The sequence below is a fragment of the Haliotis asinina genome, chromosome 7 (assembly GCF_037392515.1).
Source record: "Haliotis asinina isolate JCU_RB_2024 chromosome 7, JCU_Hal_asi_v2, whole genome shotgun sequence".
NCBI lineage: Eukaryota > Metazoa > Mollusca > Gastropoda > Lepetellida > Haliotidae > Haliotis > Haliotis asinina.
Window position 1 is genome coordinate 50,117,226 of NC_090286.1, and position 27,013 is coordinate 50,144,238.

Consider the following 27,013-nt stretch of genomic DNA (forward strand, 5'->3'; position numbering starts at 1 on the left):
CTATGTGTCCCAGTCCACCCAACTGTGAATTGGGTACCACATTAGGATGAGGGAGCCACAATAAACTTGGTGTGCCTAGTGGCAGCAAGAGTTGTATACTCCCCAGGGACTTGAGATTGATAATACGATGTGACACTGAGACGAACATCCAATGATCAAGGGAAAACAAATACCAGTGCCTTGAGCAACAGTAGTTGCATGGATATGTGTGCTATATATATCCTGTAAGATCTAGAGATGTTTGTTTAAAAATGTGCTTAACAATCCTCCATCTTCATGAAGGTGCCCTGTAAATAATCAAGTCTGGACCACACAAACAAGTGATTGATATTGTGAATATCAATCTACACAATGACACTCCATCAAAAACAAAGTCTGACAACCAGATCCATTAAACATACTCTTAAAATGAGCAAAGCGTGATGAGGACTGATTTCATCCTATGAGTCATTGGAAATATCCAGGAATGAAAACACAAGCCCTGTTTGTATGCTATAAAACAGGTTTACTGACATTTGTAAAACCAACCCCTACACAGGTCAAGAGAAGCTTCTCCCCTCCCTCCTGCAGCCCCTCCTCATCCTCTAGGTCATGACTCTCAACATCCACCTTGAACTGAACCTGGAAGAACTGGTGGATGTCTCGCAGGAACTGGATCCTGAAACAGGCATTTTAACTCTACATGGGTCAGTCTCAGTTTCCAAATGTAAGAGGTATTTCTCTAGTCCTCAAACACACTATGGATCGCCAGTGTATAACAAAAGCCTGTCCGACCACCTGAGACGGGCTAGATTTCTGTCAAAAATCTAAATTACAGCTTGCCAGCCAATTGGTCTGGTGAAAATTTTTAGAAAACATGTTCCAGTAATATTCTTTGGATTGGCCTAGTTAAATCCATTCTAGCCTGGTAACATTTTGATGATAGCGACCTTGATGTCTGGCAGGGGGTTTGGCTTATTTCATACACTACGATCACCAGAATCTTTCAAATTACCATACATAATCTCTCAAAACATGAGAACTGTACTAATTTGAAAGAACTGGGTGATGTTTAAATCAGTATATTTTGACAACTATCCTGGCAACACTGTTACACATACCTACCATAAGAATAGTATCATCATGACCATTATTAACTTAGTTCAGACTCTCTCATATGAGTGAAATTTGTCTGGATGGCTGATGGTTAATGAATGCATTAAAGCTCATTACTGTTATAATGGAGTTCACTGAACATGTCTGCAAAGATGTATACAGTAACATAACATAGATTAATACTGGTGACTTAAGTAGTGTTTCCATACGTGTAAGACGACAAGGTTCCAGTCTGTATCTTTGAGACATCCTGTTGTCCCAGGACCATGAAGAGGGCTGCCATACTCTGATTACTTGAGTCAACACAGCCACCCTGCAACAGTGAGTTAGTGAAAGGATGATTGAGTATCTGTTAGTGAAAGTGTATGACCAGCTTAGATGGCTCTGAACCGATTCTAACCCAGAATCCACACCTTGTAGTGGATATATAAACCTAAAGTGCGCTTCTCACTATGTATTAGGTCATCTCTTGTTTTCCCAGAATAACTGCATTTTAGGTTTTTGTTTTGGAGGGACAGGTTTTACCTTTCGCTAGAAAGACCTCTTCCCAGGTTTTACTTTTCGTTAGTAAGACTGCTTATTTTTCCTAACTTTATATGAATATCAACATTCAAATGATACATGAGCATTTAAAATCAATTGAAAAATTTCATTCAAGATTAAACTCACTACACAAATACTTTCCCTGGCAGGATTGAAAGTGCAAATATCAGATCAGAAGTCAGACGCTCTACCACACGGCCACGTGGCCGACAAACGTGGGGAGGTTAAATTATCTACTTATAGTTACTTTCATTAAACTGATTTAACGGTGCTTCAAATATTGTTGTTATGTAGCTTCATTAAATGATCATCTAAATTTTAATTACCCATCATTGACGGTATATGTCTTAGAGAAAACACTTCTCCTCGGTTTGGGTAGACAATGTAAAACCATTGGGGTCGAGAAAATCTCCCCCCCTCCCCCCCCCCCGTTTTGTCTACCAAAACCTTGGAGGCGTATTTTCTCCTATACATAACAAGTACACACTCCGAGCAGGCAAACCAATACACCATACACCATACACCACATCTGGAAAAGCTTGTCCAATTTGTTTCTTGTTCAACACCATTCTCACCAATATTTCAGTCATACGACTGGCCTGTGATCAAGTCTGGACCAGATAAACAAGTGACAGATATCATGAGCAACAAACTATACTGCTTGGGCACAATGACTTGCAATCAACCAAGGCACATCTACATAATCCATTATGTTACCTCTTCCAACCAACATAGGATGCTGGGAAGTAGTTCTAAGTCGAAATGGCTTGTTGGGGTAGTCTAGCGGTCAAAGCATTCACTCGTCATGCCAAAGACCAGGTTTGATTTCCAACATGGGTACAATAAGTGTAGCCCATTTCTGGTGTCCCCCGCCATGATATTGCTGAAAAATTGCTAAAAGCACCATAAAACCATACTTGATCAGTTAGTGTTAAGTTGGACTCCCCATGGGGTGTGAATCTGAGAGGTACACATGACATTATTGACAACAGTGAGATCCGTATCAGCTCACCCTGTATATCTCCTCTAGGAGGAGTTTAGCCGTGTTTCTGCCGAGGTCTTCCGGCACTGTTGGACCCTCTGTTGATCCTTTCTCATTGGAGGTGGACTCTGCACACAGGAACGCCCCATTCAGAGTTTCAGCTACCAGAGTCAGTCCAAAGCCTGGGGATCTGGAATTGTGGAAGTTTGTTAGCTGGGTTGAACACCGACTTCAATGAATGAGCAAGTATGGCCTTAGTATGAATGCTTGCAATACTAGCATGCTGAGAAATAGACCCAGGGCTTCAGGATGATGAGAAGGCTCTTAATCAATACATTACTTAGTTAATTAGACATGTAACATTATTTCAGCTATATCACAGTGAAACTGGATACTCATAGTCAGCCTTGCATTCTAGTACACCGCAGACTCCTATCTCTGATAGTATGGTTTAATATATTTTGTACAGAACCCTCTGTCTTTCTACGGTTCACTGCTTACTTCATCTGAAGTCTGTTTGTTTTCAAAGTTCTTCTTGTTTAAAATGCCATGACTATTATGCCTATTCTGACATGCTATGTCCTTTTCTACACAGCAGAAAGACATAGTGAATGCAATGATAACACAAGCATAACAAGATCCTGATGCTCTATTAATGTCTTCAGTATACATTGATACATACAATAATACACAGTGGTTGTGGTGCTATATGTATGCATGCATGTGCTAAGGACACATACCAGCAGTTGCCAATCGTGGTCTATTTTCCAGTCATTACCAGGTGTGGCCTACTTTCCACATGATTACCGGTGATTGTCAGCTTCAGCTTACTTTTATAATAAGATAACCAGCTACTGCCAGCTTTGCCCTCCCAACCTGATACTGATAACAAGCTATTGCTAGGTGTCGCCTACTTTCCTGACAATGATTACCTGCTATTGCCAAATGTAACCTACTTTCCTGACAATGATTACAAGCTTTAGCCAGATGTGACCTATTTCCTGATAATGATTACAGTAATAGACAGATGTGAGCTACTTTCCTGGCCATGATTACCAGATGTGACCTACCTTCCTGACTGAGTACCAGATGTGACCTACTTCCTGATAATTATCAGCAATACCCAGGCCAGACATGACCTACTTTGCTGATAATGATTACCAACTGTATCCAGGTGTGCCCTACTTTCCACACTCAGGATTACCAGCTATAGCCAGGTGTGCCCTACTTTCCTGACGATTATGAGCTGCAACCAGGTGTAACCCACTTTCCTGACAATGATCACTAGCTATAGCAAAATGTGACCTACTTTCCCGATTGTCCACCCTTCCTGTGGTCTGTGTAGATGTAGATATCTGGCAGGAACTGGTTGAGCACCCCTCGTGTTGACTCCACAATCCTGTTGGTGATGGAAGGTGATACTCTTGTCGCCCACCTGATGATAGTTAAGTTTCTCAAACATGTAAGTTAGCAATCCTGGCCAACAACCATGATCAAGCCAGTAGTTTTTCAATTTTCATAAACACTTACCAAAAAAAAAACCCCAACACTATTGAAATATTATACTGATGTTTTCTGTTCACAGAATTTTCCTCTGCTAAAAAATTACTGGCTAGGAGACAACAGGTCAGCATCTGTTTTCAATATTGTTACTCTCTGTGTCAAGGATACGCAACACCTCTGATCCGCTTCACTTTGCCTGCCTCTGTAAACAGTATGGGTCGGAGCTTCTGACGACATGGGCAGCACAACACAACCTCCCCTCCACCATCTGGGGCGGCACCACGCCGAGTCACCTGGCATCAAGGTGAACAAGATACAATATTTTCACGAACATAGGATGACACCATTGGGGGTCTCTACAACAGGTTACCTGGCAACAAGGTGAACTTGTTACCAGACATCAATGATCAGTGGTAACTCCACCATGGGTAATAATATACATATTGCAATTAATCCATGGCATTTGATTGGATAACAAGGCAATTCTGTTATGTTGCCATAAACCTAAAAATATATAGCTACAAACTATCTGATGAATTTCAGAATTAATGATCAGAAGAATTGTTTGGTTTTGTGTTGCATCACTCATAAAAATTAGTGTGTATGCAAGGATAAGTTGGATAAGCACAGAGAACATGTTCATGAGAAGTAGGCGATGCACGGCAGTGAGCAAACACATCTGTTTAGTGAAAGGGAGAGCAGATGTAGGCTTGAGCATGTGCAGTGCATGACGATGAAATTGATTAAGCATGAAGCTGCACATACCTTGCTCATAGAGACTCTCACGTGGTCAGTGTAGCAACTACACTTGAGTTTGGACAATCAGGGGCCACTTTACTCACAATGGCAAGCACCAATGGGCAGCACTCATACATGCTAATATGTAGCAATTGTCAGGTCAGTCATCAACTTATCCTTGTTTGCCAGTAGTATGTATGCTGTGTCCAGGCTTCCACAGAAGCAAGACATGCCCAAGTCAGTGTTCTAATATCTAACTCATCATGAGCAGAACCATAATGGCACACCTTGTTACAACATACTACAACAAGCAACTCTGGAACTGTGGCCATGATGTCGCATAAAAGGGTGGTGCCATCATAACAAGCCAACAGTTTAAGCGTCACGCTTGACCACAACTTGTATCAAACAATGTCTTCTCAAGTAGACAGTTGTCACTGACCAACCCATTCGTCACCACTCGTCCCTTTCCATAACCTCCAACTCGTCCCCTCTCAATGCTTGTCATGTGCAAAAATATGACAAACCAATCAGAACACACATAATGCTGACTACTTCATAGTTTATGTTATTGCATAAAAATCATGAAACCACATATATCATCACTGTGAAAGTACCAAGAACATAGCTAACAGAATTGTGCAGTCTAACGTGAAGTTTTTGATAAGAATCATGAGATTGACGGTGAGAGATTCAAATACATGAACATGCGTTTGTTGACATAACGGCTCTCACTGATCAAACTGAGAGTAGTTCTGATGATGTTGAGGGCTTGTGGCAAATGTATGAGTGTTTCCAACAGTTTTAGGAAATGTATTAATAAATTGCTACAAGTTTCAAAAGAATACTATTATATCTGTATGTAACAATTCTTCTTTAATCTTTTCTATATATTTCACATCTCCAGGAATATTTCAGTCTGACCTTTTGGGAGTCATTCATGCATTTTTCAGCCAATTCATCTAAAACTCCAGGAAGATAAATATTTTAAAGTCATTTTTAACGTAGCTGGGTTTTTTTATTAAATTTGATTTGCATATTCACTAAATCAAATCCCATTTGTGATTATTAAACCCTTTTCAGAAATATAATTGGAACATAAGGTGAACATCTGGTATTAATCCTGCCAGAATATGTCATTAATAAATCTGTTTTCATCCGTTTAAATAATAAAAAACAGCAATATAATGTACGAATGCCTTGGTGATGTTAAGTACCACAGGAATCAAACAGGAAAAGTGTTATCTTTCCTGTTTGAAGTAGTTCTGACGTTCTTTCACGAACATGAAATCCTTCCAGAGGGGCATGAGCTGCTATTCAGCATGTCTCGGAATAACACAAGTTGGCCACAAACATGACCTACCTTGAGTTCAAGACCCTCATCTGTACCCAGAAACCTCTTCAACACAGGAAATGTGGACAATTTGATTGAATCAACCTGAAACATGAAAGAAACTACCAATACACGAATACAGCATATTTTAGTGAAAATTTAAGAGTACTGATGTATCTGTGTATAGTATGTTTCTGTATATGCTAAATCTTACAGATGGATCTGTCTTGTCATTGGTGACACCCTTGAGGACAGCTTTGATAGGTCGTTTCATGAATGGTGCCAACAGCAGTAGCCCCTCGATGTAGTATCCCAGGGATCTCTGGGTGCTGCAGTCATGCTCAATACTTCCTCCTGACAGTAACCCAGGCTGATATAACACACTGGTTCCTGAATAAACACACACATACTTAGATTAGAGATTCTAATATGGATTACAAGTTGGATACGATACTGACAGTCTCTTGGAATATAAATGATAAACCCTAACAAACATTGAAACATTTGATTCTGTTAACATCAGTTAACTTTACTTTTCTGGTATTTTAAACTCAGTAGATAAGTAAGAAGTAGCTACACTTGTAAGAAAACACCTGTGAGACTGACATGGTAAGAAACATATACAAAGATCAACTGTTACCTCTTTTATGAAAAAAACAAATCATGAGTTTTCATGCATGTGCTCTGGAGAATCTGATGCTTATAAATGGCCCTAGGAGGAACATGTGTACAAACAAATACATCACTGAATAACAGAATCACCTTAACATTATTAATGAGGTAGTTCATAGAGAACTTGATAACAAATGTCTGTTTTGTCTTTTCATTTCCATTGTCGTTATATCTTCATTAGTTTATATCCTCACTTTCATTTAGCTACTTGGCAAAGTCAAAAGTTTAAGGATAAATCACATACCTGTTTCACTCACAATAATTTTTGATCCATTTGTAAGTTTATCAAGAAGCCTGATAAAACTAGCTTCAAAATCTGTCAAAAAAAAGAAAAGAAAAACATTCACAATATCAGTAGAGTCCACATCTTATTAGATGGTCTCTGATACCAGCTATTCATCATGGTGGGGTTATAAAATGCTATCCTCATAATAAGAAGACAAATACATAAGACGTCACCAATTAAAGGTAAATCTATAGCTACATCCATAGGAAAATGAATGGGACAACCAAACTGAAGCTGAAGTGGATTATAAATAACACCCACGAATAGCAAACTGAAACAGCATACTAATACACATTAGCATGCAAAGTCATGCAAATATCACATCTGACAGTGTAACAATGTTTACATCTTCCTGGTGTTGATATTGAAGTCACTCACATAATATTATCAGTAACATCAGAACGACATCAAGTTTGAAAGGACATCAAACCTGTACATTTGTTCTATGTCATTTCAAAGTGTGATTTTTGAGCAGTGAATTTTCCTAGAGGAGAGCTCAAGGTGAGATGAAATGGGGTTTGACGCCGCACTTAAGAATATTTTGCTCATATGATGACATGCATGCGTGTGTATCTGTGGCTGCTTGCACTAGCCTAGACCTGGGCTGGTTTCATAGTGCCCGCTCACTGAGATATTATGATGCACTTAAGCATGAATACCCTGCTCAGACACATACTGACAATGACCACTCCTTGTTAACCCGTTAATTAATGCAGAGTGCCAAACTGGGACTATCAAGTACCATATTTTAACACCTTCTGGTATGACACTGCCAGTGGCCGAATCTACGACCTTCCATTCTCCAGGAGGACGCTCTCACCACAACACTATGAAGTTCAAAATGGTCAAAAATTAAATGTAATGAGTAAAAAGAAGTTATAGTACTTGTGATGGCCTTACACTGATTTTCAAAATTATCCTCGTAATTGCCGGGGAAAATGCTAAATTCAAACATTCGTTTCTCAGTATGATACATATGCTGGTATATAATTTCCATATATGTGTTCGATTGTGACTAAAACCCAAATATATGTATATGATTACATCACTAGAAGTCCATATCTTTTCCATATTCAAAACATTAGTGTATACCTCTAAGACCAGGGTTGTCATCTGTAACTCTTATTTTTCTTATTTGAACAGTCTTTCCACTCAACGTTGCCAAAACAAGACGCTGGCGAAAGAAATTACACCCTTCGAATGTCAGCGTGTTTGTTGACATGATGGTCGATCCTCGTGGTCTGCACTGTGTTCCGTCTAATGGGAGGAGATCGCGCACAGTTCAAAATTGACAAAACTGGTATAAAGTTAACTGACCCTAGCCGGATGAAGCCAATACTTTCTAGTGTTGTGATAGTGAAATTATTGGCATTTTTACTTATTAGTTTAAACAAAATAATTGTCATTTGACCAACAATATATACTAGATATATTGTAATATTATTGAAATTTCATATAATCATTAACAGGTTAACATGTTCGTGAAATAATATTGTCCGGATTATATCATTTCGTGAGCTCCTTGCACGCATTGCAGTACTTGTAAAGCAATGGAAAATGGCATGAACTCGGGCTGTGTGAGAGCTTTTAAACAAAACTATATTGAGATTTACAAAGCATTTTGCAATGTTTGCAGCATTCTTATGTTATTATGAATCTCATTGAGAGTCCGATGTCTCCCGGTTGTGTTTAGTTCTGGATCAAAATGCTGAGACTATTTACGGACAGAGAATACGGCATTAACAACCCTCTGATATTATCTAGAGCTGAAACAACCAGAAGAATATTTAGTTTGGAACTTAGTAAACACAGAGATGTCGACCGAGTCCATGATGGTGGCATTAACACCATGGACATCGACTTGATTGAATCAAGATAGTAAGCATGATTTATTTTTAACGCTGGTGGCTGTAGGTATTAGATTCCAAGGCACCGAATTTTTACGTATTGATTACAAATGATTTCCCACTGACGTTAACATTCGTTCATTCATTCATATGATTCATCTCATCCTTCACATTTACATGGTTACATGGTTAACATAATTAAATCTCCCGAAAGATTTGTATCAGAAACATTTCTGAAAAAAGTTTTCTTTGTTTCTGTTTCCTTATTCATGACCATCTCGAAATGGTATCTGTTTGTATCATTATACCCAATCAACTGTTTACTTTGTTGCATTTGTTTTCAGCTTGTTATCCGGAGGCTCCACTGGGGGAATATCTGTTCATGACCTGGAGAATTTCAGTGGGAATGTTAAGCACTCCTATAAGTATGTCTGTGGAGTGGACAGATCCAATAAATACATGCACAAACACAGCATCCAGACTGTACAGTGGTACCCGTTAGACACGGGCATATTCACCTCCAGTGGAACTGATAAACTGTTGAAAGTGTGGGATACCAACAGGCTTGTGGTGAGAGTTTTCATTGTGCAGTAGTGATTATTATAACATATGTCTGGAATGCTTAATCATTTGTCTTGTCTGTTGTCTAATGTCATCAAACCTTGCCAAAATCATTTTAGAATAGTGTTTTTTAAGTTCTCATATTGCCTACCAATGTATCATTTCAAATGACCTTTGGATCAACTTCAACAAAAAGAATTTGTTAAACAGTAAGCCAAATTACTCTTATTGTCAACTCAGAACTCAATTTGGTATGTACATGTTTTCATAAAAACAGGTGTTCAAGATCTCTTTTTATCCACAGCCAGCAGATACATTTGAGTTCAGCACTATTGTATACAGTCATCACATGTCTCCCATTGCCACCAAACACAACCTGCTTGCTGTTGGCTGTCAAGGTTCAACTGTGAAGCTGGTAGATCTGAAGGCTGGGTCAGCAACCCATATGCTCAAGGGACACAGGTCATGTGTAATGTCAGTCAAGTGGTCTTCAAGGGATGAGTTTATTTTGGCAACAGGCAGGTTAGTTCAATAAAACCCATTAATTCAGATATTTTTCATCTTATTGTATAAATACCGGTAGGCCCCAAGCCCTTATCTTAACAGAATGGAGTTATGAGCCGGTGATACAATGTTGATGCCAGACATGGATCAAGGATTTTGAAAAAGGGGAGGAAGCAAATAATACAACCCATCTGGATAAAAAGAAATTGGTTGGCATGTGATTGACTTGTTATTTAATAGGATCTGCAATGAAGATTCACAGTTAGACTAGGTACCTACCAAACTATTCCGGTCATTAGAAGGGGCAAAACTGATCTGGTGGCCAGGTTTGGTGACTTGAAATCATATCCTGATTAGTAACAATATTTATCACTGAATATTATCTGATTCAGATGCAATTGTGTACTGTCACTGTCACATGGCGGATATGAATGAAACATGAGCAAACTTGAGGAGATATTTGAAATCTAACGATGTTGCAGTGATGGGGTTACACAACTCTGTTTCAGTGCTGACAATCGTGTCCTGCTCTGGGATGTACGTACAGCCAAGGGGCATCTCATGTCTCTAGATCAACACAATGGAGAGGCAGCATCTTCGGTTGCCAGCTGTAAGTCTTGAACCAATCCCGGAAATATTTCTATAGATATTGTGATTGAACTGAACTTGTTGAACAACTTGCAGGTACTAACATTTAGCACCAACCTGTCAGTCCTGGCAAGTATTTGTGTATTTGTTCTTGTTTTCCATTCAAAGATCACTTTTCAGGTGTATCACTTTTCAGGTATGTAGTAAACTAGTTTAGTAATTTCATCTTTGTTAAGAATATTTTAGATGAAATATTGTAATTCATTCATTCATTCATTCATTCATTCATTCATTCATTCATTCATTCATTCATTCATTCATTCATTCATTCATTCATTCATTCATTCATTCATTGTTATGTATTATTACACATTTTAACCAAAGTTAGATTGTATCTTAATGTTGTGTTACTTGTCTTTAGCCACAACAGCCCACGGTGGACGAGTGAATGGCCTGAGTTTTACTCATGATGGCTTGTTTCTGGTGACATTCGGCACAGACAACAGACTGCGTTTGTGGAACACATATACTGGAAAAAACTGCATGGTGAATTACGGCTCAATAGAAAACGACAGCAAGAAACATATCCAGATTGGTCTGTCCCACGACGGCTGCCCGGATGTGATATTTGTGCCAAGTGACGGTAACATCGACATCTTAGATCTTCATAAAGGCAGCTACATCAACACATTGAGAGGGCATTATAACGTTGTCAACTGTTGTCTGTTTAACACTAACAGCCATGAACTGTTCAGCGGAGGAAGTGACCGCAATATTTTGGTGTGGGTTCCCAACACAGACAGTGCCTATGATGATCATCTCAAGGATGACTCTAAGAACAAACAAGATCCAAGTTTTGTGAAAAGAATAGCAGCTACAGCTGACTCCTGGAGTAGTGATGAGGATGAATGAATGAATGAGTGAGTTTATTTTTACGCCATACCCGGCAATATTCCAGCTATATGGTGGCAGTCTGTAAATAATTGACTCAGGACCAAACAATCTAGAGATCACCTGGATGAGCATGATGCAATTGACCTGAGAACCAGCGACGTGTCAGTCTGACCACACAGTTTTGTTAGTCACATCTTACGACAAACATGGGTTATTGAAGGCCAGTATTCTAACGCAGACCTTCATGAGTGAGAATGAATGATGAATATGGATGGTGAACTGGTATAAATGGTTTGTCTTGTAATTCATTAAGTTATTTCGACTATATTAATGCTGACTAGTGATCAAAGGACAGCAATATGATCAAATACAGTGTCTCAGTCATTTGGTTTTATACATGAAGAACATAGATAAGAATCTCCTCATGAGATTATACACGTTTCCCTGATCCATGTATCACATCCAGTATTAAGTTTTTACCAGATGTTTGTGTTTCTATTTAGAAGGTGACATTCTAAATACGAAATAAAGAAACCTAAATTACCTTCAGGGGACCCATTTCACAAAGCGGTCATAGAGCTAAGGTGATCGTAAGTCCAATATTTTATGTAGACGTAACTGTCTTCGCTCTACAATCTATCTGTGGAACGGGACCCTGATAAAGTGATTTGTAACTGTTCCATGACAGTAGTTATTTTTGACTGTATCTGTCTCACAGGGTCACAGAGCCTGTAAACGTCTAACTGTTCTTTCAATAGCTTCAGCTCGTGTGAATCATATATGACTTGTGCATGGATATGTATTTGCTACCATTTGCGGAAATATACAGTGTTCTCAGACTCCTCTTTCAACAGGATTATTTCCTTTTGAATGAGATGTATCAAGTGAGATCAATGTCATTTATAGATATATTCGTAAGATGCATGAAAGATCTACATGGAAACATAGAAGGTAAATATCATAAAGTGAGTACATAACTTTTTAGCAAGTGTATATTGAAGGTGTACTGATCAATTAACATACAGAACATCACATCAAATCTCCAAAATCAGGTTTACTTTAACATGTGTGAATCTTCTTTTCAAAGTGTATTTATGCTATTTATTGTAAATATTAATGTATCTAAATAATGTTTCTACATTGTTCTAAGAACAAAAGGGAAGTTCCAATGTTCCTTTCGTATTATCAGAGAGGTTTTCAGAAGATGTGTTTATACTGAAGAAATGAAACCTGAAGTATGCCTCTCACTATACATTAGGTCATCTCATCAAAACGTCGGAAATGTGTTTTCGCCTATACTTAGTGTAATGGGCTTTATTGAAGCATATGACACAATACCTGCTTTACATATTTGAAGTTGTTCAGTAATCAAGTGCACCTGCAAAGTGATGATACCATGACTGTTCGATAGCATGAGCATTGTTCTGTGCAGCTGGGATACAAAGACGTGTCAACCAAGTCAGCGAGCCTGACCACCCGATCATGTTTGTTGTCTCTTACTATTAGCATGGGTTACTGAAAATCAATTATAAGCCAGGGCCCTGTTTCACAAAACTCTCGTAAGCCTAAGATGTCGTAACTTTTCTCGTAGCTCTCGTTCCTGGCATACTGTAACATAGGAGGTGCAAATGCTACGAGAAAAGTTACGAGATCTTAGGCTTACGAGAGTTTTGTGAAACGGGCCCAGATCTTTTTACATCCTGTGTGGAATGAAAGACAGGAGAATTACATGTAAAGAGGACACAAAAGTAAATCTGATGAGTTTTCCTTTCATCATTTTCAGCTGAATATTGTTCTTGATCATTCTGAATGTTCATTTGAATAATCATATCACTTTGCCATGGTAACTTAAAAGACTGTGTTAAGGTAGTGTTGTCACAGCATGTTACTTAATATCATTGTTGCTGATGGTATGGAATTTCATTATATTATGTGCATGTGTGTGAATGAATGAAGAATGTATTTTTATTGTGAGAAAGATATTCAGTTAAAGGAATAACTCGCTAATAGGGGCATTTTCTGTGAAACTATAATTTTTATACTATCTCAGGGTATGACCAATATCTTTTATGGATAAATCTTCTATTAATTCTTTGACACACAACATTTCAGGGTCATTTCAGACACCCCTTCATCAGGTGACTAGCCACTGAACTGTCCAAATGCTGCTAAGAGACATTATCTCAGGGTATATTTTATGTTAAGCCTCTATGGAGAGCCCTCTGTATCTCAAGATTACATTTCAGTAAATCTAAAGGAACCTCTAATTACGTACCCTTGATTTTCTGATAGCCAGCTACTCGGTCAGACAGACATACCAGTCAGAATGCAAATGACCACAACAGTGGGTTGGTGAAAAGGCAACAACATTGTGACCAGTCCCAGGATTGTGACGAAGTCAGTAGTGAAAAACAGACTAACATGTAAGCCTTCAAAATCTGTTTGGATCGAAAGGATGTCATCTCATCCCAAACAGGTGCTCCCATACGCATTTCTTTTTTCCCTGATTTCAGTGCTTGTTAGACTGGTAAAATGTGAATGAAAATCGAGGATGGGTAATTTGAGATTTTGACAACACACTCTGATCCAGGGATTAGAGTAGGTTCACTGAAATGGTGTGTGATAGTGTGGAATGAATGTTTGTGTGGCATTGAAGTATGATTGATATGTTTCAAGTCTGGATTGGAAAAAATATTGTAAATAAAAAAAGTTTGAAGATAATTCTGCTGTTTGTGTTAGCATTTTGAGATTCTGATTTAGAACATGGTCTGATGCACAGGCAATCTGTAGCACAAGTGGAGTTGCGCAGTGTAGAGAATATGACCAGTGTTCATATATGCGAGCGAAGCGAGCGTCGCTCACATATATGAAGACTGGTCATTTTCCTCTAAGCTGCGCAATCACATTTGCGCTACAGTTTGCCTGTGTCTGATGTAACATTATATTTGGGATCGCACTTTCTTAGTAAAGTACAGATTTTAGTACTTTTGTTGGGTTTAGTGCTATCTGGGATTGGAACACACAATCAGAATCTGGCTTCTATCGCCACCACACAAAATTGGCCGCCATCTCACTCAGCTACATTGGCTTCCACAAAACTGGAAGTCAGACAGACTACAGACTTTGTGCACCTCTCATGGTATCTCATGGCAAAATCTCCCCCCCACCTCCATTTCCCCGATAACCATGACTTCATGATATATGTGCACCCCTCCTACAACATGATGGTATAATAAGGTCCATGGTTAACCATTTTTTGGTGTCTCATGGAATCCATGTTCAGACGAGTACAAGAAGCCAGAGACACACATTCCTATGTGTGTGCAATAATGTTGAAATTGTTAAATCCCAGTTAACATATTCTTGTATGCTACCCTTTCTCCATTTGTATGAAAGTCAGGCAAAAAGGAAACAAACAGAATTTGAAATATATTACAACATTTTATTGAAAACAACATGATCAACATTAATGTTGTGAACAAGTACTGTAAACCATGACATTTCCATTTAAAAAACCTTTACCCAATCAGCATTCAGTACACTACTGTTTCCTCTGCACTCGTCATGTAAACAAGACACTGGTGACTATGGCAACAAATCTGAGAGTGCAATATTTGTCTAATATTTGGCTGATAACAAATTATAGAATAGAGAGGTATAAAAGGCAGTAATAATTCTATTTATGAATCCAAATAATTAATAAGATCCCTAAACATGGCCAAAAATAGCATGGTTTACAGTTGTGGAGTGAGAATTCACAATGGATATGACACTGATTGATGATGATGATGAAGATGATGATGACTTGTGAATCATCGTAACTAAACTGAGGGAACAAATTTATGTGATGTACACATGGGGATAAATATGATTTGTGTGAATATGTCCAAACAACAATACATGTCTAAGAACCATAAAAAATACACAACTTCCTTTTTGTAAACCAAACAACTAAAGCGTGATTCTAATCAGAATTGTATCCATGTACAGTGGAAGCCGTTAGAACCGACATCTGTCCAATCCGGCAAGGTGTCAACACCAGCATAAAATCTCAGTTCCGTCTGTGGCTTGAACATTTATCATCAGCTCTACAATCCGTCATGTTGTCTAAACTGGATTATTTCTTCAGTCCAGATGAGTGCCGGTTTAGACAGCTTCCACTGTAAGAATCCAAAGTTACTTGCATAATCCACGTATATCTTGAGCTCTCTGCTTCCTAACATGTACTTTAGAATACTGGTAATATTCAGATAACTAAAATATACCAGAAGTAATTCTGGGGAAAGTCAGATCTTGTTAAAGGTTAGAAGTAAAGTAACAGGTAAATCATAAGAATATGATCTCTTTTTCACTGAAAATTCCAAGATGACCAAAAAAACTAATAACTATCCACCATTTTCAGATGGCAGTTTCACCCATTCTCTCTCTGACCATACCATCATGTGTTCATGATTGGGTGGGCTCTTTTGGTGTTTGGCAGGGCATGTGACTAATGGCCACAGAGCATCAAAACCTCTCAATACCTAACAAGCATTAAATGTTTGTTACCATGGTAAATAAAATCTTCCAAACAAACTTCATCTCTGTATTTATTTTTTAAATTGAGAGATTTGGGCTTACCAGTTATTAAGAGAATTTTGGTTACACACCTCATTTAGCAATATCACAATCAGGCACACTGGAAATGGGCTTGCAACAGGACACCAGAGACTTGTATAGCAATACTTCATGTTTCACAGACGTGTCGATATGGTTTTCTCCGTTGTGAAACATCATAGTTTCACATGAAGGTGAGGGTCCCTGACAGGAACTAAGAAAGCAAAATTCTTGTAGGCAGTGGCATAAGGTGAACTGTATAAAACATGGTGTATCAAACAGGATTGATCTGATTATGAGGTATATTCTGATTTCTTTGTCCAAGTATACCAATGTTTCTGTTTGCATAGGGATATTTGGCAATAAACTGATGTTACTGAAGTCTGAATGTCTAAGACCTGTACTCCATGATGCTTATATACATGTTTATGGAGGGATATTTGGTGAGGCGAGAGTATACTTATCAAAACCAGATTCTCTAGTATTCCGGTAAAGATGGTGATAAGACTCTGTGTGTATGAGCGAGAGAGACAGCATAAATATTGTTTCATGCTGATTTTTGCAACATACCAGCAAGATCAAATCAGTGGGGAAGAGCCACACCTTTCCTAGAGTCAAGGCTCAAAGATTTTCAGGATCTGGTCGATGGCTTGGTGCCATTTCCTAATTCTGTTAGTATTAACCACTTCAGAGAATTTAGACTAGGAAGAACTGGAGAAAATTGGTCATCACCATATCTGCCATAAGGAACACAAACGGAGTACATTCCTACTTCATAAAATAAAAGGTAATATTACACCCTGAAATGTTGTTTCATCACAAATAAGTTGACATGAATACAATCTGCCCAGTTATGTGATGCACATCGTAATCAAAACCTTGGCAGTGGGGTAGCCTAGTGGTTCAAGTGTTTGGTTGTTAAAGATCCTGTTTTGATTCAATGTGTGACGCCCATTTCTGGTGTCCCCAAAACATCATATCACTGGAATATTGATAAATGCAACATAAAACCTCTCTCACTCAAAGACTTTTGGGATTCGTAATGTGCATTATTTGTTGTATCTATATCCTGAGAGTCCATGTGAAATCTTAAGATAACACAAAAACAATGCTAATCACAACTATGAAAACTCCAAGCAAATCAGACTCTAGGGCACCACTTCCTGAATGCAAGTTAACTAAAACCACATTTACCCACTAGACAGTGATGGGTTTCTATGACATAAGACAGTGAAAATTAAGGATTGACAGATGTAGTACACCATTTAAAAAGAAATATCATCTTATGACATAATTGGTGGGAATCATAGCACCTTTGAATTTACTTCATAATCAGGTCTAAAGGAACTGTCTACTCTGAAGTTATTTACACATCCCATCATGACTCTATGAATGTTCAACAAACTTGTTGATACTGATGATGTACAATGTAGATAAATGACTGAAGCTGCCAATATAATTCCTCAAACTGATAAAGTCATATAGCACATGCACACTCAAATTGGTCATATGCAACATGATTGGAATTAGTCTTCAAACTATACCATAAAAAAGTAAGGGATATTCCTTTTTGCGAGCATACCACCAACCAATACCAATGCATATTTGAAAGGGTATTATATATCCATACAGATGAAACATTTCTAAAGGAATGGACTATGTTGTCACATCCCTAATTTCTCTCCATCATCTGTTTCCTCCCTTGCTTCATCATTTGCTTTGTATCAATCTTGTAAATCCAATATCCCCTTCTTTTTTCAATTTTGAAATATTCACAGATCTTGATGAAAATTAATACTGGTAATTTATATTTAATATATCTGTGAAGTCTCTTTAATGTTAAACTTCAGTTATAATGAACCAGTGAATATTAGAATATTACCACCAGTGAATTTCTAGAGTAACCACAAACAGTAAATTGACCCAAAGATGAATCTGTACTTGCCGTACTAAAAGAATGAATACGTATATGACAAGGTGAAACAAATATCAGTTTGAACAGACCTGTTTCATTTTGACCTTATTACCAACAGTGTTTGTCAGGGTAACTTAGGTTCCAAACTTACACTGACTTTGACAGAATGTATTGTCATAAAGTACTTTCACCCCTGTTTACATCAGTTACTGATAAACGTGTCAAGAAAATATATCTTGGATGATGGTCAAAATGAATTTTTGAGTCAGATGGCACAAGTACAAAAATGCCTTCCTTATGATTGTTTTCTCTCACCTGGTCCTGATTTCTTGAAACAAACTTAACACTGAGTTTTGACTTCAGTTTTTATTCAAATGTGAGGAAAGGCATTTCCCTGAATAAACTGGAATTGATATTATACTTAAACATAGTAGACAGTTCGAGTTTGGTGGATAGATTACATAAGTTGTTGTGGGCTTTTTCATTTCGAAAATGCAGCTGAGTTAAAAATTCAGTTGTTTCAAATTGTCAAACTCAGTTTGAAGTTTGAGTAACAACTTTAGTTGTTTTGAGAAATGGGGGCCTGGTCACTAGCGGGTGGTCTAAATTATTTAACTCTGGAATAAATGTGAGACCATTCCAGGATGTACTGGTTATCAAACACAGCACAAAACCTTCCCCAGACCATCTAGATAATCCATCAAGAAGGTCAATCCAGAGCTTTTGGCATGAACATGTGTTTTATCTAGTTTGATCATAGGCCTTCTTCGCACAAAACATGACATGTCATGGTGAATAATAATATTTTCCCTCAAATTATAGGACAACAACTATACAACACTGTATACAACATACAACTGTGTCAAAATTACTGGTACCGGGAAACACTTGCTTGAAGGACATAATACACATTCAGTAATTGTTCAAAGGGGGGCAACTCCTTACAGTAGAGTCCACTCCTTGTTTTAGTCTGGACACAGTAATTTGTTTTATACTGAAGAGGGACAAGGTTAGCAGGGTGATCAGTAACTGCAGATGGATCACATTTGAGTTTAGCAAAAGGTGTATTTCAACAGCCTGACAGTCAGCTTGAGAGCAGTCCCCTTTGGAAAAAGGTAGTTTCTTCTTTTGCAATTATATCTGGAGACAAGATGATGTTAGGAAGAAATATTTCTTGTCATCGTTGTGCAATGTGTGTGGTTAACCTCACTGTGCTACAAGAATGAAGCCACAATAACGATGTGGCTATGAAAGAACCAAGCTGCCATGATATGGAGGTGGTGTTTTCTTATGGCAGCATGTTTTAAGAGAATTCTCCTTCATTTGTTTGCCCATCAATGTGAAATGAGAGTGATCTCCTTTAGCGAAGATGTGTGAATGCATGTGACAGTAGCCTGCTACTGTCAGCTAACAATGTTGATGATGTCACTTGTGCCTGGGTCACACGTCCAGGAAGCCATCGTTCTCTTTGTCATTGTCTTTGTCACCATCATAAAACTCATTGGCCGGCTCAACCCTGTAGAAGAGAAACACTTGCTGTATATTTGTTGGTTTGGAAAGGACGATACATGGGAATATATGAGAAGAAAATAATGACAGTAACACTAGCAACCAAGAATTTAGCAGAATGAGTGAGTTTAGTTTTATGCCGCATTCAGCAATATTCCAGCTATATGGCAGCGGTCTGTAAGTAATTGAGTCTGGACCAGACAATCCAGCCATCAACAGCATGAACACTGATCTGGTCAAATGGGAACCGATGACATGTGTCAACCAAGTCATTGAGCCTGACCACCCGATCCAGTTAGTCGCCTCTTACAATAAGCATAGTTGCCTTTCGTGGCAAGCATGGGTTGCTGAAGGTCTATTCTACCCTGGACCTTCACAAATTTAGCAGAATCCTCCTAACAATAAGCAAAGGAAGTCTGAAGAAACTGTATGCAGTTTCATCACTACGACCATCTGAAGCCTATGTTAGTGTATGGGAGCTAGGGTCACTGTAGTGTTAGGATGAGCGAGTGTATCTTGTAATTCCTGCACCAATAATTATAATTAAAATTTCCATCTCCTCACCTCTTGTCCACATCGTCCTGGTGGTTCCTGATGTCGGGGTCCTGCTCCTCAATGTTCTCCAGGTTTAGGAGGTCAGGCGGGATGTCCTGCATCTGGACACTGGGGGCGTGAATCAGGTTCTTCAGGTTTTCATGAATCGTCTGACGTATGTGGTCCAGGTACTGCAGACAAGACATCATCACATTAACGGACTCAAAAAGCCACATTTAGTTTGCATGCAATAGCTAAAATGTACTGGACACAGTCCTGGTAAACTTTCAAAATCCAAATGACAAAATAATAAATTTCACTTGATTACAAGTAACAATTTGGTTACATTAGGTACATTATTACTTCATCATCAAAATACATCTGTCAAAGCACTTCAGTGATGAGTGAGTTTTGTTTTGTTTAAAAAATCGAGTCTGGACCAGACAATCCAAAGTTCAACAGCATAAGCATCAATTAGTGCAGTTGGGAACCGATGACATGTGTCAACCAAGTAAGTGAGCAATACCTCCCAATCCCATTAGTCGCCTCTTACGACAAGCATAGTCACCTTTTGTGGCAAGCATGGGTTGCTGAAGACGAATCTTCACGGGTAGTTCAGTGATATAGAGGTGCTGATAAAAGACTTCATACACTACCTGTTTTGTGTTTAGGTTTTCCTGTTTTGTAGAAATGTCTGGATGGAGGGAGAAATCTGGAGCGAAGTATTCCAGGTATTCTGTAAAGCAGGATGACAGAGTCATTTCTATGCTCGTGAACATACCTGGAGCACATACGGTCAGACGATTCATTATTATGCTCGTGAACATAATAACATGACATTAACATATACATCTGGTAAGACAGAGGACCTATTCTTCCATAGAATTTTCATGAACTTGGTGCCTAAAAAGATCCTCCGCCTTTGATTCTTACCATTGTAAGGCAGTTCGTTAGAAATCTGGTCATCTAGTAAAACAGCTGTTTCATGAGTCCAGCATCGAGCCACATTCCTCTTTGTGTAGCCCCCTCCTCCCAGGACCATCATGGGCAGCCCATACTCCTTGACAACCTTCACACACTCACTGAAACATGTACACAGTACAGCATAGTGTCAGACTCACTGAAACATGTACACAGTACAGCATAGTGTAAGACCCACTGAAACATATACACAGTGCAGCATGGTGTAAGACCCACTGAAACATATACACAGTGTAACAGTTTCAAAAACACACTGAAACAAAAATAGTGTCACAGACTCACTGAGGCATATGCACAGCGTAACCTAGTGTGTGACTCACTGAAACATATACATGGTGTAACAGTGTCAGACCCACTTAAAGATATACATAATGTAAGACAGTGTCACACACTCACTGAAACATAAACACACTGAAACTACAGCACTCACACACAAATGTATACATAATGTTACAGACTCAATATATACAAAGACAATAAATTTTCAACTAATAATTTCTTTTTTTTTGTCATGCATATGCCTCTAAGTCTGAATTCTAAAGAATTATCATGTGTACTTTCGAATCAGTTTGAAATCAGAAATCAATTCAGTTACATTTATTACCTAATATTGAATTGTGTGGCTTTGATTAATGATTTTATTGCATCAGAAGCAATATTGAGTTTGCTCTACATGCGTATTTTCACTTAACACTGCAGCTTTCCACATCAAGGGGAACCCTGAGAGTAACACATACTGTCATGCCGCTCTACATTTTCCATGAAACAGTTGTAAACAGTTGTGCCACACTGATCTGAAACACTCCCCTATCAGTCACCACAAATCAGTGGTGTTATTCTGACTAACATTCTCCCATAATAGCATCATCTCACCCATGCCCCTTGATACTGAGGTTGAAGCATCCCAGTCTGTCACTACCAAGGGAATCTGCTCCACACTGAAACAGTAGGTGATAAACATGCAGTGCACCACACCAGAAAATCATGTCCATTTAGGTCAACAGTTACACTTTGGTTTACTTGAGGCCTCATCATTAAATCAGCAGATTCCATATTTCCATAGCCATGTTTTTCACATAGGGTCCAGAGATAGATGTAGTCTTCGGTCATACTAACATATCATGACCTGGGGGCAGCTGTTGTGGCTGCAGTGATTTTACTGACAACCTTCCTTATAACTCAGAACAACAGAGGCTTTGGACATTAACAAGCTACTAACTCCTATCACTACTTATTTGAAGAATAGGAGTGTGCCATGTCCATTATGTTACAGCCTGTTCAGCTTGACCTGATCAAGTGAACACTGATGCTTTGCGTGACCATGTCAGAACTGGTTGGGTCTATTTATTGTGAAGGGGCGCAACTTTGAGGATGAAGACTAGACTTCTTTCTTCCAGTGGATGCGACGTTTCGGTGCAGATTCCACCACCATTATCAAGCAAAAGATGATCATCTCATCACCATTATCTTGTAGAATGGGCCTGTGGAATCCACTACAAGAAATAAAGACTGATTGATTGATTGCTAATTGACCTACCAGGTCATGCATATGTAGAGTAGCTCAGGTCAAGCTGAGCAAGCTGGTCAAGCAAGAAGATTCAGAATCATCTCCTAAACAATATCAACTCTAATCTTAATCAAAGCATAGATCTAGCTATGTGGACTTGCATTAACTTACCTGTAAGACAACGCACGTCGGCTGATAAAACTCCATCACTGATGCAATGACAGGTTTAAACACCTGCATGTAGGCTGAAATTGTATACAAAATAGCTCATTAACAACCATTTATCAGTGCTGACACGGTAAACTCACATGCATGCCATTACATTTATGTACAGACATCTCATTAGTATACCACTAACATAATGTGATGTTTACAAACATGAAGTTATCCATCTGTACAAGTAGCAGTATTGATCCATTCTCGTAAATGGGTCTTGATGATGTCTTTAGATTGTGTGCAAGATACTACATATTCCCCAAACTTACTTGTGTCATCTATTCCTTCCTTGAGGGGTACATTGACTGAATACTGCCTGCCACTCTCTGCACCAAGCTCATACATGTCACCTGATAATCAGAAACATGCATCATGACAAACACACCAGCTGTTGAAATTATGTCTCATTAAAATCATCTCTCCATTTCAATCTGCTATGAACAGGCAGGTGTACTTTCGACAGTGTAAACATATTGCAAATTCCTATGTGAGGCGTAAAACAAACCTCACTCATTCAGTCTAATGTACTAAGCAAGGGATGCAGTATACCCTCAGTAATTAATTTCAAGTGTCCTTACAGAATATAAGAGGGCCCTGTAAAGTAATCAAACTGTGTAGAAGAATCAACTGAATTCCATCGACAAACAATGAACACCTGTGAAATGTTAAATCTGGGAGTGTTGTACTGACCTGTTCCTGGGAAGAAAAAGTTGCCATATTTATGAAAAGAAACTGTCATCACTCTGTCTGTGAGGTAGAATGCTTCTTGGACTCCATCACCGTGATGGATGTCAATGTCAATATACAACACTCGTGGGTGATATCTGTAATCAACACACATCAATATTCAACACCTGTAAGTGATATCTGCAATTAACACATGTCAATATACATCATGTGTGAGTGAAATCTGTAACCAACACACGACACTATTCAACTTTTGTGGGTGATATTGTGAATTAACACACAGCAATATACAACACTTGTGGGTGATATCTGTAACCAACACCCATCAATCTTCAACTTTTGTGGGTAATATCATGAATTAACACACAGCAATATGCAATAGTTGTGGGTGATATCAAGGAAAGTCCTTGTATTGACTATTAACCTTCTAGCACCTCACAGGCAGCTTAGGGGTAATCACAAGCATTGTCACTGAAGTGACATAATCTCCACTGTAAATTATCAAATGAAACTTTAAAAAGTAATGCATGTGTAGGTTGTAAGTTAAGATGAAGTTAAAATTCAACAAAAACATGACCAGTCACCCTCTCTTGCTATCTTATTCTGTAGTTATTCAAATATTTTCAAGACTGACTTTGACCTTAACATGCACTCTAATATGCTGAAATTTTCAAAGTGTTGCAGTGACCTTGAAAAATATGCCAAGGTCACTAAAATTTACTCGACCTTGCCCCTTCCCTAGATGAAACTTCGTGTTAAATATGACGACAGTCCAGTGAATGGATCTTGAGCCTTCTTGCTTACAAGGGTAAAAGAAGAAAGTGTCATTGTGACCTTGAAGTGTAGGTCAAGGTCACCAAAATGGACTAGTATCTTTCTTATACTGTGATGAACATAGGCACCAAATATGACAAGAATCTAGTCAATGGTTCATAAGATATTCTAATTTGTACGTACAGACGGACAGAACCTATTACAAATATCCCCCGCTTCAAGCTAAATGTGCAGCAGAGAATAATAATCAGATTATATTCGTGCGGGATTTTACTACTGATTGTTTCTAACTACTGAAGTAGTATAGGTAATGAGAGTTCTGGACCACTTTTCAAAAACCCCCTCTAAAAAGCCTCATTTACTAAATGAGGCTTTGGTGGGACCCTTAGCTCTTGCTACTATTGCCCCTACTATAAAGCCACGCCATCACGTTTACCGTGACTTGGCAGGCGGTAACACTGTGCCGTACGGCACGATCAATAATTCTTCTCTTACAAACCCCCTACCCGGCCCACCCCTCAAGTAGTACATATCCACTTTATCTATGTTGTAAGTTTTGACTGACCATATAGGATCGGTGGCTCGCTTACGGCTATCGCCCCTATGTTATGTTTATATCAATGAAACAGTTTAATGTGAACCGCCTACTATCTCTTTGGTGTTCATAATAAAGGCTTGTTGGGCTTTTTGTATCCCCTGTTCTATGTACTTTTTTTTCTCATCCTCGCTGATAGCAGACTTACGAGACTTGGACCGAATATCTTGTTTCATTCCGTTATATTTTGTGAGTTCAGATAGGATTGAACGAAACTCCTCTTCTGAGATCTTACTGTCAGAGAGTGCCGTGGAAATACGCTCACTAACTGTGTTCAGCTTTGCTTCGGCCAGAACCCTGATCTCATCGTGTTTCAATACCTTACGATTAAGTCTGCGTGATACTAACTTAAGCGCCAACCCTACCAACCCTGTCACCCCAGCCGTTATTTCAATACCTAACACTATAGGTGCAGCCACGATGGTGGTTAACAACCCAACGCCTGCCGCCCCTAGTCCCATGCTGGTTGCCATAAGGGTAGTGTCAGCCCCGTCCACGATATTGAAAGCTCTATTGTACTTTTTACATAGAGCTTTCCGCGTGTCACGGTCTTGTTCTAGTTGGCGTTTCACATCACATAACTGCCTCAAGCGGAACCCATCTACGGTTTCCAACGTCTTCGCTACTTCCTCTACGACTGGGTACAGACCCATCCTATAATATATATTTTGAAAGATATTTTAATTGGGGTTCAGTTAATATTCTATCAATTAATTTGAAGTCTATAAGGTCTAGATTACTAGTCAGGGTAATAGGTGAGAGGCTAATAGAATTTCCTGTTGTAATAAAAACCCCACTGAGGTTTATTAAGCGGTTTATAGGACCCCCGTGGGTATCCTGTTGTATAACAATACGACAATATTTTTTTGTGTGTTCGTCAAACCAGTGTATTGACACCCCGGGTAAAATTTGGTGTACTCTTGATATGTTTTCATGTTGTAAAAACGTAAATAAGACTTCTATGATGAGTGTGAAAGGGGTGTATATATCAGGCCTTAAGTTAGCAGGATAATTGCTAAATGTTAATTTATTTTTTACTTCACTCCTTAACCTATTTTTTTCGGTATTACTAGTTCCTATGGCTATACTATCCGGAATGAAATCCCCGGGCCAGATGCCGTTGTTCCTAATCTTAGCGATAGTCCTATGTTCGTTTAATGTGATATAAGGTGAGGTGAGTGTTAAGTTGATCAGCCATTTGGGCTCTTTTAAATCTGGTAACGGCACCCGTCTGTACACGTTGTCTTTGAAGTGTAGGATGTATAATTCATCTTCCTCACCAGGTTGATCGAATCCCTCCGTGTCTCCTAGGTCGTTAAGCGTAGTGTTGGGATGATGACTGGTCATTATTATAATATTATTATATAATTTCCAACTGGTTTTCTGTTAATAATTCAGGGATTAAATTCATACTAATAAAGTGTATGTTGTTAGGTAGGAAGATCTTGGTTAGTGATATCTTGTTTTCCACGATCACGTTGACACCCTGCAGACTGGTGTTGGAGCCGACACCCACCCGCACGTAAACGTGGCAAACTTGATCCTTGTGTCGTTTCTCCCACCCTAGTTTGACCCCCTTCACGATCTCGACGTTATCCCCCGATGATTCCCCTAGGTAGACTTTGATGGCCAGTGTTGTGTTTGATGGTATACCATCTAGTATTTTGTCCACGCCTTCGAATTCAGACACCAACTGTAATGTCACGTTTTGTATGCCTGTTTTACTCGATAGCATGTGGAGTGGTGAATTGCCGATTGGGCTGACGACTACGCTGCGTCTCTGAGTTGGGACGTAAGCCACGAGCAGGAATCCATCGTTCACGACTTTGTTTAGGTAGTGGTCTTTGTTATCAGTGAACACGTAGGGGGAGAAGAGCTTAATATTGAGAAACCAGTAGTTGTTGTAATCGGTTAATAACACCCACTTGTCATCTTCGGTGAAGACGAGCTTATATGGCCGGTTCTTTTTGATGGCAGTTCTCTCAACATCGTCTAAGTCGAACAGTTTACCTCCGAATGATGGGTATATTCTCCAGTTGTCATCACCGGTGTTGACGAGGGCGTACTTAGTGTTGACTGTTGCTCCTGTGGTATCTACTACATCGCTTAGGGCTCCACCGGAGGAGACTTCAACGCGTTTGTAAATGTTGTTT

At 38.9% G+C, this 27,013-nt stretch overlaps 3 protein-coding genes across 3 annotated transcripts in view; 1 reads left to right on the forward strand and 2 right to left on the reverse strand.

Moving 5' to 3' along the window:
- Positions 1-484: 484 nt before the first annotated feature.
- Positions 485-8,454, reverse strand: LOC137290742 (RNA 3'-terminal phosphate cyclase-like protein). Its single transcript, XM_067821857.1, has 9 exons — positions 8,245-8,454; positions 7,111-7,182; positions 6,409-6,584; positions 6,225-6,299; positions 4,292-4,416; positions 3,930-4,055; positions 2,651-2,810; positions 1,305-1,408; positions 485-658 (listed from the first exon to the last, which is right to left on the reverse strand). Exons 1-9 carry the CDS (start codon positions 8,372-8,374, stop codon positions 493-495), a joined length of 1,134 nt encoding a protein of 377 aa, XP_067677958.1. The 5' UTR covers positions 8,375-8,454; the 3' UTR covers positions 485-492.
- A 253-nt stretch (positions 8,455-8,707) lies between these two features.
- LOC137290952 (DNA excision repair protein ERCC-8-like) lies at positions 8,708-14,259 on the forward strand. The gene is made up of 5 exons (XM_067822175.1): positions 8,708-9,030; positions 9,344-9,569; positions 9,865-10,082; positions 10,574-10,674; positions 11,074-14,259. The coding sequence occupies exons 1-5, from the start codon at positions 8,858-8,860 to the stop codon at positions 11,562-11,564; spliced, it is 1,209 nt and encodes a 402-aa protein (XP_067678276.1). The 5' UTR covers positions 8,708-8,857; the 3' UTR covers positions 11,565-14,259.
- A 708-nt stretch (positions 14,260-14,967) lies between these two features.
- LOC137291100 (histone deacetylase 3-like) overlaps positions 14,968-27,013 on the reverse strand; it is a 28,502-nt gene continuing 16,456 nt past the window's right edge. Inside the window, exons 7-14 of the mRNA XM_067822381.1 lie at positions 23,495-23,628; positions 23,074-23,154; positions 22,760-22,833; positions 21,955-22,019; positions 21,034-21,182; positions 20,757-20,836; positions 20,131-20,291; positions 14,968-19,573 (exon numbers count right to left, since the gene is read on the reverse strand). Of these exons, the coding sequence (XP_067678482.1) occupies positions 19,498-19,573; positions 20,131-20,291; positions 20,757-20,836; positions 21,034-21,182; positions 21,955-22,019; positions 22,760-22,833; positions 23,074-23,154; positions 23,495-23,628 (820 nt within the window). The 3' untranslated portion in view covers positions 14,968-19,497. The remainder of the gene's footprint in view (positions 19,574-20,130; positions 20,292-20,756; positions 20,837-21,033; positions 21,183-21,954; positions 22,020-22,759; positions 22,834-23,073; positions 23,155-23,494; positions 23,629-27,013) is intronic.